Below are 13,198 nucleotides of genomic sequence, written 5' to 3'. Positions count from 1 at the left end.
TTTCGGACCAAAAATGCAAAAAAAAAGATCCTTTGATACAAGGACCCAACTAGCAAAATATCCGCACGTATTATCCGCCAAATCGTCGAATAAGTTGTATTTACTTAAGCCAGTGAAATTGAATAATACTGCTGAATGAACAACAAATTAACCACCATTAACCACCATGTCCGAGAGGACTCTATATAGTACTTATACAGTATATAGTATACAGTTTATAGTACTGGGATGCTCTTACTTACTTGGGGTTCAAAATCAGGAGCATATGGTTCAAAATTGCGTTTCTTTTCATCTGTTAAAATTCAGAAATGCACAGGAATGCAAACATGAAGCCCCAGTTTTCAAAGGGTGGATAACGCTATTCACTGGATAAATCGCTATCCAGTAGATAATTGTTGGCAAAACAAACTACGCTATCCACTGGATAGTGATTTATTTGATCATTATGGTCAGGTGATTTCTTACACAGCTTGTAGTATCTCTTACTTCCCGGTTTTCTCTTGTATTAAAAAGTCAAATTAAGTTTCAGGCAACATATATTAGGGAGGTTGTTCGGATGGTCCACTTGGGGCTTACTTTCATCCGTTAAATCTAATGACTATTTTTGGGTGGACGTTATTTTCGGAACGGCAGTAAGAGCAGTTTCTCTACTACGGTTTAAAATATGGTTAAACAGTGCGGATCGGGACAGTGACTTTTATTGGAAGTTCGACGACTTTGAATTTACTGACATGTTTTTTTTGTTCGTACTCTGCTGCAACGGAAACGCTGTAATTACTCTACATGATGGTGGACCAAGCAGCTTCCCTAATTTTAGGTTTTTGTTGCCCCCGAAAATTACAGAAATTTGTAGGAAGAGCAATCATCCTGGTCATCTGTAACTGCCAGCTAGAGTACACCCCCTCCCCCTTAGTACATGTAGTCACTCCTGGGCTTGTCGTAGTAAGAATTTTACTGACGATCTATTTGTTTTAACGCATTCAATAAAATAATACAAATAATTTGAGAATTTCAATAACAAGGAAATTTAAAATGACGCTTGTTAAATAAAGAAATAAGATATAAAAAATCTTGTGAAATATTGCCGCTTTTCCCGATTATTTCGTGTGAGAGTCAATCGGACTGTGTTTTTTAGACGTGGAAGTTGTTTCATTATCAGTATATCATACGTTTTTCCTTTGCCTGTTCAACCTTTTTTATTAGAAAAAGAATTGTCAACAAAATATTTCCTACGACATGTGGTTGCCCTTGACTGACATTGCATCATCTTTAGAACGCGTCATTCACGCGTGACCACGCGCACGCGAAACCTTTTCTAGCGTGTAAACGAATGATTGTTGTCACGTACCGGAAACGGGTGACCACTGACAGAGCAGAGAAGAAATGGTATATTTAATTAACACAAAGAGTCATTCATGAAAGAAGTATACGGCGAAAATGTATGAATTTCCTCTAAGACCTCGCGGTATGTGTATCAAAGGTAAAATAAACTATAGAGGCGGCTGTTTGGTGATCTTACAGCGTCCTGCTGAGAGAAAATGTGAGGACGTGACTTGATTAGCGTCAAGCGAGTCGTTTCGCGTGACACGTGATTATTCTGATGAAATAGTCGAACAATAAAGAATAATGGTTTATCCAATGAGAACACGGGGTGTGTAATGTTTACAATTTTCCTTGATTGACTTCAGTTCAAATTCATTGTTTTGACCATACAGTATTGTAGAAGCGTTGTACTGAAAATACTTAACGAGAAAATTTTTAGGTTTTTCTTCAACAAAATCTTCCCGGCTTATGTGGTGTAGTTTGTAAGACCTGGTCAATCAAGCTAACTTGGTTTCTCCTGAGAAGGATTTTGGCGAGCTACAAGATTGAATTGGTGAGTAGGATTTCTAGAAAGTCTTTCCGCGATATTCACTTAGCTTCCTGAAAGCGCGCTAGAAGTGTTTTATGCGTCTTTTATGGCTTGTACACTCCTCGATCACTAAGTCGATCGGACTTCCAAGGCTGGGCTAAAGGTATACATCGTAATTTTACTTTCAATAGAATTCGTTTAACAATATTATCGTTTTGGATGGCTTTGTTATGCTTTTGCGGTTGACTGGAAGCACGTACGTACGTACATAGCCAGTTGTTACATCAAAACGTGGCAAAACAAAGCCACGCCCGCGTGACCTGCGTGACATTGCGTGACAACCCAGTCAAAACATTGCGCGAGATGCACGAAATATTGATGAATTCATTTGCCTGTCAGATATGATCAAAGAGCTCACCCTTTTGTATCTTTATTTTGTGCTGATAAAATTCCATTTGTTTTGATATTGGAGTACTGTACTATTATATTTTGAACTCTGGTAATTTTCAGGAGCCCTGCTGCAATTTTTTAATCGTTTTAAAAATGCAACAAATAGTCCAAATGTGCTGAGCGATTTTGTAAAAACTATAATGATAAAAGTGGTTAAGTGATCCTATTGAAATAACCTACCTGCCATACATCTTGCTGTAAAAATGGCTTAGAAAGAGGAAGAGAGTCTATGGCGCTCCACTCCTCCCCCAGAGAAAACAGAGTAACCCAACCCCTCCCCCTCCCTCTTTATTCTCCAATAGCCAATTAGAAGGCGAGTGAAATGTCACCTGACTCGGCCGCGATAAAAACAACAAACTTTCCAGAATCAGAAATAATAAGCTTCTTCACACTGGTTTGTTTTACTGTATTTCTCGGCCTTGCTTATCTAGTTTGGTTTCTCGCGACCCGAGCTAGCAGAGATTGCCAGCAAGGCTTTTCTGCAAAGCGTTCTATGCTAAACTTTTTCTCTTTCGCTCTGGAACGGTGAAAATGGCCAGTTCCCCTTCCTCCGGCCCGGCAGCCACATTTCCAACTGCCTCCACGAAGAAGATGCGAGTTCGTAGCAAGTCCACTTCTGCGGTTGAAGACGTCAAAGAGGTTCCACCAAACAACGAAAAACAAGTGGTAGACAGTGTTAAGACGAGCTTTAAGAATGGTATTAACGGGACGCAAAATGGCGAAGAATCGTTGTTCGTGAAAGCCCCGAAGGACAAACATCATGATAGAAAATCTCGAAGCGGACGCCGTGGTTTACCGAAGAAAGGTGAGCAATTTAAACTCTCTCTTTTGCAAAGTGTTTGTATATTCCTTTTATGTTAGATTGTGCTTTACTTTGACAGGCGTTTTGTCGTTTAGCTGCACTTGTGTTTGACTTGGATTTCGGAACTTTAAACGAGCTATGGTTTCGTATCAAAACATGTCTGGGCTTCATGAATATTGCATATCGTGCGGTTGATCAGAGCCCTTGCCACGCGGCCGACCAAAGCAGTAAATTTACTTTAACTTGAAACTGCATTTGCTCATTTGTCACTAGCTAGTCAAGTTTAAAATTGAGTCGTTACATATCCAGGACACGTCTTAGCCATTTACAAGTTGAATTTTTGCGGGCATTTGCCCTTGCACCCCTAAAAATTAACAACAAACCTTGGCCGTGATAAAATTTTTGCATGCGTACAAATGTACATGTACAATATTGTGTTATATGAATTAAACATGCTGTTGTGTAAATGTGCTATAATCCTTCAGTGTGCTCTGCTTAAGTTTCCTTATTTGCTTTTAAATAGTCAAAACTTTGAAATTTTTCCAAAGCTAGAATTTCGCTTTCGGGTTTCTTTGCATGATAGCTCGGTAAATCCATCGAAGCGTACAAAATATTGTGTACTGTTCGTACCCACGTGTAAGGTTTAAATGATTGTATTTGCTGCTCTTTGTGTAAGTATTTCTATGGCCTTGCAAATATAGTTTTATTGGGCTTTTTATGCGGGGTGACTCGTAAGTTGTTCGTTACAGACCTTCCCGGGTTTACATTTCAGGTCAGAGAGATGGCAACAAAGATATCCTATTCTGTGGAAAATGTAAACAAACCTTGATCGATGTATATTGTTTATCGCTAATTAGATTGCAATTTTCCAAGGGATAAACGAACCGCAAAGGGTTCCACTACAAAAAGATCTTAGATGAAATGATCCATGTTGTTATCCTTCGTGGTGAAAGTAAAGCCTTCTACACTCGCGGCTCAGCTGTATATACAACAGCTACCCTTTTGATATTGTGTTTACCGAGGTGTTTTTTATGATTCTGGACTGCTTATGATTTTTAATCGAAATTTTGAAGTGATTCAAAGCAGAAATAAAAGTAGTTCTGGGATTGCGATTTGAGCGAAGAAAGAAACAACTTTATCCCAGACTGGAATTGGCTTTTGAAGAACCACAAGTAAATGCAGATTTTGTGTCATAATTGAATGTGGGTTGACTGAAAACAATGAAAAACAAAACGTGGTTTGCAAATTTTACTACAGCTGTAGCTTTGCATGTATTAAACAAGCTTGCTAATCTAGCTCTGGAAACTAGTGATTTTATATTTTCCATATTAAAAAAGAAAAGTAAATACCCCAAACGCCAAGACATGATTTAATCAATTTTCTGTAGAGGGAAATATCTGATCAGCTAAAAAGAAAACACATCAATTACAAAATAACTGGCCTCAGGTTTCACTGGTATGCAAATTTATTTCCAGTAATTGTTGTACCACAGTAATGCAAATCTAAAGACCATTTCATTGGTTGTTTAGATGGACAATTATGGCACCAGCACAGTCAGTCACCAAGTGAACATGTTTTACCAAACTTCTAAAATGGATGTGTCTTCAATAGCCCTGAGTTTTGAGAAAAAAGACTTTAAAGAAATTCATCTGTAGTGAAGTTAAATGTCTAGGTATTCACAAATACCAGCTGGAAAGTTGATCATGTATTCTCTTACATTACAATTTCAGGTGGAGCAGGAGGAAAGGGTACTTGGGGAGCCATTGGTGAAGTGTTGAATGAAGATGATCTCAAGTTTAGAGACGAGCATGATCCAAATTATGAATCAGAGGAGGACGAGGATGTGAGTAATTAACAGAATAGTAATTATAATGATCTACCTTACCTGAACAAACCATCATACTTTTTTCTTTTGTTATTTAAAACCAGTGCAATCTTTTTGAAATTCATGCTAAGAACTTGGATAACAAGCGCTATTAGTTTTCTGTCCCTTACAATCATACACAGCACCTGTTGGCACTGGATGCAGAACTTTATAAAGAGTATGATTTTCAGAAGCATATTGCCTTTTGAATTTTGATAAGTCACATGTAATGCCAGAGTTGTGCTCTAGCAGAGCCTAGGAGCTAATTTGGGCAACTTGCATAGCTTTGCTATTTACTTTAAGAGCTGGACACCCAAGATTTCTTACATGTTAAAAGCCTTTGAGCACCCTTCAGTTATTCTAAGAGCACAGCTTTGAATGTAGCGTGAGATCTCGAGATTACAGGTAAAATGAATTTTCTGAAGTTCTCCAACAATCAGCTTATCAGTAGACCAGTCATAATATCTGTTGCTCAGAATAAAATTACTAGTAACTGTTATTAAGTAATTTATTATAAGTCGTATGTTATGGCTAATGTAACATTAATGTCTTAGGGGCCTTTTGAAATAGAGGAGAGCAAACCAGAGCTGACTGAGGAAGAGTTTAGCAAAAACATCAAGCCTATTGTACAGGTGAATGAGTACATAATGAAGAAGTCTGTACAGTTTTCTCCCCTTTAATTTATACCAGTTTATAATTTGTTTTAAGATGGGATAAAATAAAGATTTTTATTATTCTTACTTCTAACACCTCATTTGACCATATAAAATCATCAGGAGAACATACAAAATATGACACATCATTAAACTGTAGTGTTCATATAGGCTTCACTGTAGTACTTTATTTTGGAACAAAATGACAAGACTTAAATATAGTGGACTGATAAATCCCGTTAATGGTTTAATAACAGATAAAACTCACTGAAATTTTATTCATTTTGAACTTATTGTCTCACTTTACTGGGATAGGAAAATACTACAAAACTGTTAAAATATCTGCATGTATTATTGATAAAACTGTCAAATAAGTTGCATGTGCCCTTTAATCACTATTTCAAAAAGTTTTTCCACTTGTCAGAGAATGTGTAAAAAAATTACTGATAAGAAACTATTTGTTGCCTGAACATTTTTGGGTATGTGCAGATAACTTACAAGTTTATTAGTTCAAAATAAAGATATCATCTATGTAAGGATGCTTGTTGTTTGCAAACTATTTACTAAGTAATTTTTTTTTTTTCAGGAATACTTTGAACATGGGGAGACAGAAGATGTTGCGGTGAGTCATCTTAATACCTGAAAAAAATTACTTCTCTATTAGTATGTACAGTTTTTTTTCCAATCTGCAGTGCTAAGAGTAAGTCAAGCTGCTTAGCAGATAAGATTTCTCTGATTTTACTTTGTTATTGCCACAGTGGAGTGAAGTTTTTTTTTAAAAAAAAGTCCAAACAAAACAATTTCAAGGCATCTAGTGTCAGTAATACTGATGTTATTATCCCAAGATTTTTTTTCATGAAATCTTTCCTTGATAGTCAGTCAAAATTAAGTAATAGGATTAACCCGTTGAGTGCTTTCTGCCAAGTGGTGTTGAATCTCAAGGGTACTCAAGAGATGTACTCTAGAAAGAAAATATCTTGGAGATAATGTACCATACAAGTAAACTGTTGATGTACGTTGCACGAAGATTATATGGTAATGGTGATTATATATCTCAGACAAGATTTTTTAATGTTACATGTAGTTACTCATGGCTTTTTCCTCCCTTCTTACCTGCTTGAAATGTTAGATTTCCAAAGGTTAAGAACAACAAATTGTGTTGCTCATAATTGCATAATAGTACATAAATTTTTTTCTCATATAGATCTCCTTATCAGAACTTAACATCTCTTCAAGGAAATATAAGGTCAGTGAACAATAAAAATGTTTGTATATAGTTTTCCTCAATTAAGCAATAAATTACTCTGTACAGTAATTTTGTAATTTTTAGCTGGCAAAGTATCATTGTGAAAATAAGGTTTATCTATTTATCTATCATGTAGCACAACTCTGTTGTTTGCAAATCGAAAATTATAATGTTTTGTATAAAATAAAATCTGGTTAAGTCATGGAGTAAGTCATTGCCAAATTGAATATGAAGAGTCTGGTTAAGTCATTGCCAAGTTAAATACCAGAGGAACCTGAGGCTAAATGGCAGAAATGTGCAGGGAAAGAAAAAAGAACTTATGCCCAATGGATTTTTAAAATGAATAAAAGTTGCAGATTTTTGGTGCAGTTTTCCAGTTACTTGCCCAGAAGGGGAGTACTGTCAAAATTATGTTTCTATTCTAAAATGTGTGGTACCCGGTACATTTCATTCACTGCATCTTTTGTGATGTTCATTGATCAGAATATAGAGCTTGATACAGGGATATCCTGCAGTCTGGGGCACTCTTGCATGTCTGGAAAACCTGGTTTTCACTAGCGACGCAAGCACAAGCGCAATCTCGCAAAAAGGACAAATTTTGATTATTGTACTTGTGCTTGCTGCAAGCATGAGCACAAGCATAGAAATGCAATGCGCTTGTGCTTTTGCTTGAGTTGAAGCCGCTTTCACGGTGAAATAAGAGCTGTTATCCTTGTACTTGTGCTTGCGTCGCTAGTGGAAACCAGGATTAAGAGTGCTATGTAACATGTTTTCTTTAGATAAGTTTATTAACAGATAAAATTGTAATGTTGTTTTTTTAACATACAGGTTCCTGCCTTGGCTGTTTCTCTTGCATTAGAAAAGAAAGTAAGTAAAGTGTGTATAAAAACCAAAAATAATATGAAACAAGGACATGCATGCACTAAAATATAGTTACAGTGTGAATACGAACTGCTCCAGAACATATTCATACCTCAACAAAGTGAAGGATTAAGTGCATACCATATGTACATGAATTCAGATGCTTTCAGTCTGATCAATCAGGACAACATTTAAAGGGGCGGTGAATGGTCCTTCAAAAAATGTGGTCTCATCGTCTCAAATTTTTTCGTTGACACCTTCTTGGAGTCTCCATTTCTTTTGCAAAGCTGAATAGGTTTTGGGCTCGCAGAAAAGATATCAGTCTCGCCGTCTCGCAAAGTCTCACATTTACCATTCGCACCCCTAATTATAAGTGTGGTGTGGCTTCCTAATTACCTGTATTTTTTTTACTTATTTTCACAGGCCACTCAGAGAGAGATGGCATCGATCCTGATCTCAGACTTGTATGGCAGGCACCTTAGCCAAGGTGACATAGCTCAAGGTGTGTGAGACTGACAGGCAGTATGCTCCAATGTGCTGTTCTGTTTCATAACTAGCTGCTACAAGTTAGAACTCTGAACATTAGGTTTAATATTGCTATTAATAATATTCAAATTTTTAGTAATTTTTTGGCCTGTAAGAATTCAAAACACAGTGTTTTAATTTGCTAAAATTTGTTTCTAATATGATGTGAAAATAACAAATTAATGTAAATTTTGATTTTGTAGACAATAGTGACTAAAAGAGTATTCTGATTATTTTACAGGCTTTCAGCAGCTGTTAGATGACCTTGACGATCTATCTCTGGATACCCCAGATGCTCCTGAGGTGAGATATAATTGTTTGTTTTCATCTTTTTTAAAGGTTAAACTAAAAATAGATGCAGATGCAATGTTCATGCAATGGCCATCTAACTGTAAGTGGATTTTATTGAACTGCAATGCCCATGTCATTGCACCCCTGTCATTCCTAAAGAGGAGCCCCCCCCCCCCCACCTCCCTCCCCTCCGCTAGGTCACTGCATGGTCCACAATAATCTGTACACATTGCAGGCCTATGATGCTAGCTTGTATTGGCTCAAAATCATTTTCTGTGGTCCTAAAGAATTGAATATGTGAAGAGCTGAAATGAGAATTTTGCTGCCTGGCATTATTGGTATAAAAGATATCCAGGCCCATGACTTGAAATTAATTATGTTGTATTTGTTCTGTAGATGGTGGGAAAATTCATTGCCCGTGCCATTGCTGATGACTGTTTGCCACCAGCATTTGTTTCTAATTTGGGAGACACTCCTTCAGGATCTAATCAAGCGTAAGTAATAAATGAGGGAACTTAGTAAACTAAAATCCAGACAAGAAACTTACAACATGCAAAAATGTTTTTAGCATAAATTTCTTGACTAAGTTCTTTTAACAACTGTTTATAAACTTAAGTGGTATTTGTTTAAAACAGCAAAGCTTTGGGTGAAGCAGATGTGCTGCTGAGAATGAAACATGGAATGGTGCGGCTAGACAGCGTGTGGGGTACAGTTGGAGGACGCCGACCAGTCAAACATCTTGTTAAAAAGGTAATTAACAGATTGAATCAACGATCACATGAACTATCAGCAAATTAAAAAAGAGATGACATTAATTATTATGTACAATATTTGCTTTGCAGATGATCTTGTTGCTCAAAGAATACCTGAATTCAGAAGACATTGAAGAGGTAAGTCTCCAATATTTTGCAATTAAAATGAATATTTTTTTCTTAATCTGAGGGCCTAAAAGTTTATGGTCATAAAATGCAAGTATTTTTTTAAGTTTGTGAGCCCCACAAAAATCCACTAGTAAACGTTTGCAAGTGGACATTTCTCCAGCTCCATTACTTAATTTTGAATTTAATACCAAAAAGGTAAGATACCAACATTGAAGGCAAGTACTGTAAGCCATGTCATCTGTCTTCTATGCATCCAGAATGTGTGTGAGCGATCACTGGCTGTTAACACATACTACTTTTGAAGTTTGATTTTTAGCCGATGCTATGCTAAATAGAAATCCAACTTTTTGTTGTTACAGTTTCTTATATTTTATTTTATATTTGTGTATCCAAGGCTTTTATTCGTGATATTTAAAGTTTTCTCTTTTCTGTGCGAGTTTTTTACACCACAAATTCTCAACTTCAGACAAAATGCATATATACGGTACTGAACATGTCTTAGAATACGATGCTATCTCAAAACAATTTCACATGTATATTTCCATGTTGAAAGCTAACCTTAGTCTTAGTTATTTAACTAGCAAGAAATAGTAAAAAATAGGCCATGAAGAAAATAGTTTGAAAAAAACTGCTAGTGCCTTTACTTGTTTTGCAAGTGGAGAGAAATGCCACTTATAGCAATTATTTGCTAGCGGACGAAAAAGTTAAGTTTGAGCCCTGCCTTATAATCTCAATCCCTTATTTTTCCTGCACATCAAGTTACAGTACTATAACTCAAACTGTTCATTGCTGTTTCCATCCAGGCTAGTCGCTGTGTCCAGGAACTGGAAGTTCCTCATTTCTATCATGAACTGGTTTATGAGGTATAATTTTATAATGAACCACCTCTTTTACTTTTGTTTTTGTTCCTGTGACATCCTGAATCAAAGCAAAGTAATTGCAGTGATTTAAGCCCAAAACAATTATTTTTTAATGGAGATGTGCGACGTTCGATGTTCATGTCAGAGTAAAACAAAGCTCCTTTTCTAATTTTGTAAGTTTTTTATCTGTAATTTCTTTTCCAAAGTAGACTATTCACCACCTCTCTATTTTTCAATGCAAAATAACACGTGAGTGAAGAAGCGAGTGCCAAGCACAAGCGTGCAGGCACTTGCGTCCAGTTCTTTTGTGATTCTTTCCTGTATGACGTGCAATGATTGAAGGAAAAGATGAGAAAACAGAGGGCTTTGAACAGTCTATTTCCACAGTAGTCTTTTCTTTGTTAGTTGTTTGCCAGCTTACTAACAGTTTGAACTGATTTTTATTTGTCTACAGGCCATTATAATGGTGTTGGATGATGGCCATGAACGAGTGATGACACTAATGAAGAATCTTCTGCAGTTCTTCTCAAAAACCAACATTGTGAAGCCAAATCAAATTAAAAATGTAAGCTTCATATGTTCTTAAGGGAATGTCTATAATAATTTACTTAAGTGCAGTGACTGTGTTCTTAAACTGTTTGTTGTTGATTTCACAGGGATTCCAACGTGTGTTTGACTCATTCAGCGACATTCTGCTGGACATCCCCCATGCTCACACACTTCTGGAGAAGTTTACTGACATGTGTGCCCGTGATGGAATCATTCCAATCTCCTTTACCATGAAAGTCCCTTCCAGGTATGTATACTGATACCCCTAGGATAATAATATTGTCTTAATTTGCCTTCTGACAGGGTTCGTACGGGTCCTGGAATACCTGGAAAGTTGTGGAAAACTTTTAAACTCAAGTAACAACTGAATTTTCAGAACTAACTTCCTAAGAAATGTACTGACTGTAAGGAGAAATAATATCGAGAGTGAAAGGGTGAATTTTGGAGTCCTGGAAAAATCAATCTGAGACCTTGAAAAGTCCTGAAAAAGTACTGAAAAACTGTTTGAAAAAAAAGGTTCCAACCCTGTTCTGAGTTGAAGGATACCTGCTATGGTATAACTACTTTAATTTGCACAATTTTACTTTGGGCAAAAAAATCTTGGAGCAATGCTTCCTTCTCTCTCTTGGCAAAATACTCTTTTTTAAGATTTCAGAGCATCCTAGGCAATGAGGGTAAAGATTATATTTTAAGGTTATTTTTTCAAGAAATGCGTTATATGTCTAATATTGATTGATGATGCGACTGATAAATTTTTAGGGCAAGTTCTTACCTAAGGATGTTTCTTTTTATTTACAGGGGCCGCAAGCGATTTGTCAGTGAGGGCGATGGAGGGCTAGTGAAGGCTTAGCTCGACTGTCCATGAATCCAGGAAATCAATTGACGAGCCAGGCATAACAATTAATAAGCTCTACTGAAAAGGGAGAACATTCTCGTTTGAATAGGAATCATTTGTACACTGGTATTCCCACGGCACGAGTGATAAGCAAGTTAACCCAGGGTTAAATGGTGATAATTATCTTTCTGGGGTCGTTACTCCCTCCCCCTCCTTGCTCTTCTCCTCCTTCTTTCCTGTGTATCTCAATAGACCCTCATTATAGCCTTGTTTCGAATTACTTTCATCACATCTAGCTGTTCGAAGGTTGAGTGATCTGTAAAAATTTACTTTACTTTAGGAGTAGTCTACATCGCTGCTTGTATTTCTTAATAATCACTGTGTCATCTTTGACTTTATTCTGTAATTTCTGAAATGGCAAGTTTATAACTCTGAACGAATGCGGCACTGCTGTGGTTAAGCATTTCAAACAAGGGTTTCACTATGGTCTTGTGCAGTACTGTTGTTTAGTACTCCATTGTAAATAAGGATTTCGTTTATCGTCTAAATACAGTTTGGTTGTAACTTATTGGGGGAAAATTGCCTTTCATGTTTCATATATAGAATCACTTCTTTGTGCGCAGTTCTAGGGAATTAAAACTTGCAAACCCCATTGACTTGGGAAGTAGACGGGGAAACAAAGTTCTATTACCTTTAGTTAGCTTTCATTTGGGTATTCGTAAATATAATAATTAGGCAGTGGGAGAAGAACTTAATTTTCGTTTTGGAAATATATTGTCCTAGCTGATTTTCACAGTTATCTGTGCTGGTTTGTTAGCGTTTTCGTGGTTTGGTGTAGTTAGAGCAGTTTTCAATTGAGTGTCGTAAAACCAAAAGTAAAGTAATCACTCTGGCCAATAACAAAGGACATAGACAATCCAGTGAACCAATCAAAACTCGAAGAAATGCATGTGACCGGCACGAAGCTCAGGAAAATGTGCATGAACGAGTCACGATTGGTTTTAGTTTTGATTGGTTGAGAAAGTGGCGCGTGATTTTTAAACCAATCACTAAGCGTATTGATGCAAAACAAAAGCAAACGCAAATTGCTTTCGACACAAGTGAAAACTGCTCTAACTAATCAATCACGGTGTTAAAACGAGCCCTCTGTTTTATTTTATTTTGTATTCCACGTTTGTTAACTCATGTTTTACAGTGAAAATCAGCCCAGAACATTTAATTTCTTGTTCAAACATTTTGTCTCCCTTCTCTTACGTGAAAATTGTACAGAATCAGAATCTCTGGCTTACAAAACTTTATAAACAAATAAAAAAAAATTCAAACTCATTGATTGTGGAGGTTTTGATAAATCTTCTAATCTAGCTCTGTTATGGAGTATACATGGTTATGTCATATGAACTTTTCAAAACCATATCTTCATGAAGGAGGGGAGAGGAGGGGGTGAGCGAAACTGCTAGTCTTATAGACACTTCTGTCTTTTCTTTCTGGTAAGGCTGTCCCGTTTACCGTCGAATGCGTTTCCTAAATTT

General features: G+C 36.6%; 1 protein-coding gene across 2 annotated transcripts; it reads left to right on the top strand.

The window, feature by feature from the left end:
• Nucleotides 1–1,702: 1,702 nt before the first annotated feature.
• On the top strand, nucleotides 1,703–12,995 carry LOC144643015 (programmed cell death protein 4-like). Of its 2 annotated transcripts, XM_078502129.1 has the most exons (16): nucleotides 1,703–1,876; nucleotides 2,842–3,107; nucleotides 4,835–4,947; nucleotides 5,523–5,600; nucleotides 6,208–6,243; nucleotides 6,826–6,867; nucleotides 7,696–7,734; nucleotides 8,152–8,230; nucleotides 8,495–8,556; nucleotides 8,941–9,038; nucleotides 9,180–9,294; nucleotides 9,387–9,434; nucleotides 10,229–10,288; nucleotides 10,740–10,850; nucleotides 10,942–11,081; nucleotides 11,633–12,995. In XM_078502129.1, exons 2-16 carry the CDS (start codon nucleotides 2,894–2,896, stop codon nucleotides 11,682–11,684), a joined length of 1,287 nt encoding a protein of 428 aa, XP_078358255.1. In that variant the 5' UTR covers nucleotides 1,703–1,876; nucleotides 2,842–2,893; the 3' UTR covers nucleotides 11,685–12,995. The 2 variants fall into 2 exon arrangements, with proteins under 2 accessions (XP_078358255.1, XP_078358254.1); XM_078502128.1 differs by lacking the exon at nucleotides 1,703–1,876 and having other exon boundaries at nucleotides 2,636–3,107.
• The last annotated feature ends 203 nt before the right edge of the window (nucleotides 12,996–13,198 follow it).

The sequence above is a fragment of the Oculina patagonica genome, chromosome 2 (genome assembly GCF_052425735.1).
Source record: "Oculina patagonica isolate OP01 chromosome 2, crgOcupat, whole genome shotgun sequence".
Taxonomy (NCBI): Eukaryota; Metazoa; Cnidaria; class Anthozoa; order Scleractinia; family Oculinidae; genus Oculina; species Oculina patagonica.
Note: the sequence above shows the minus strand (reverse complement) of the source record. Positions and strands in the feature narration are given on the sequence as shown.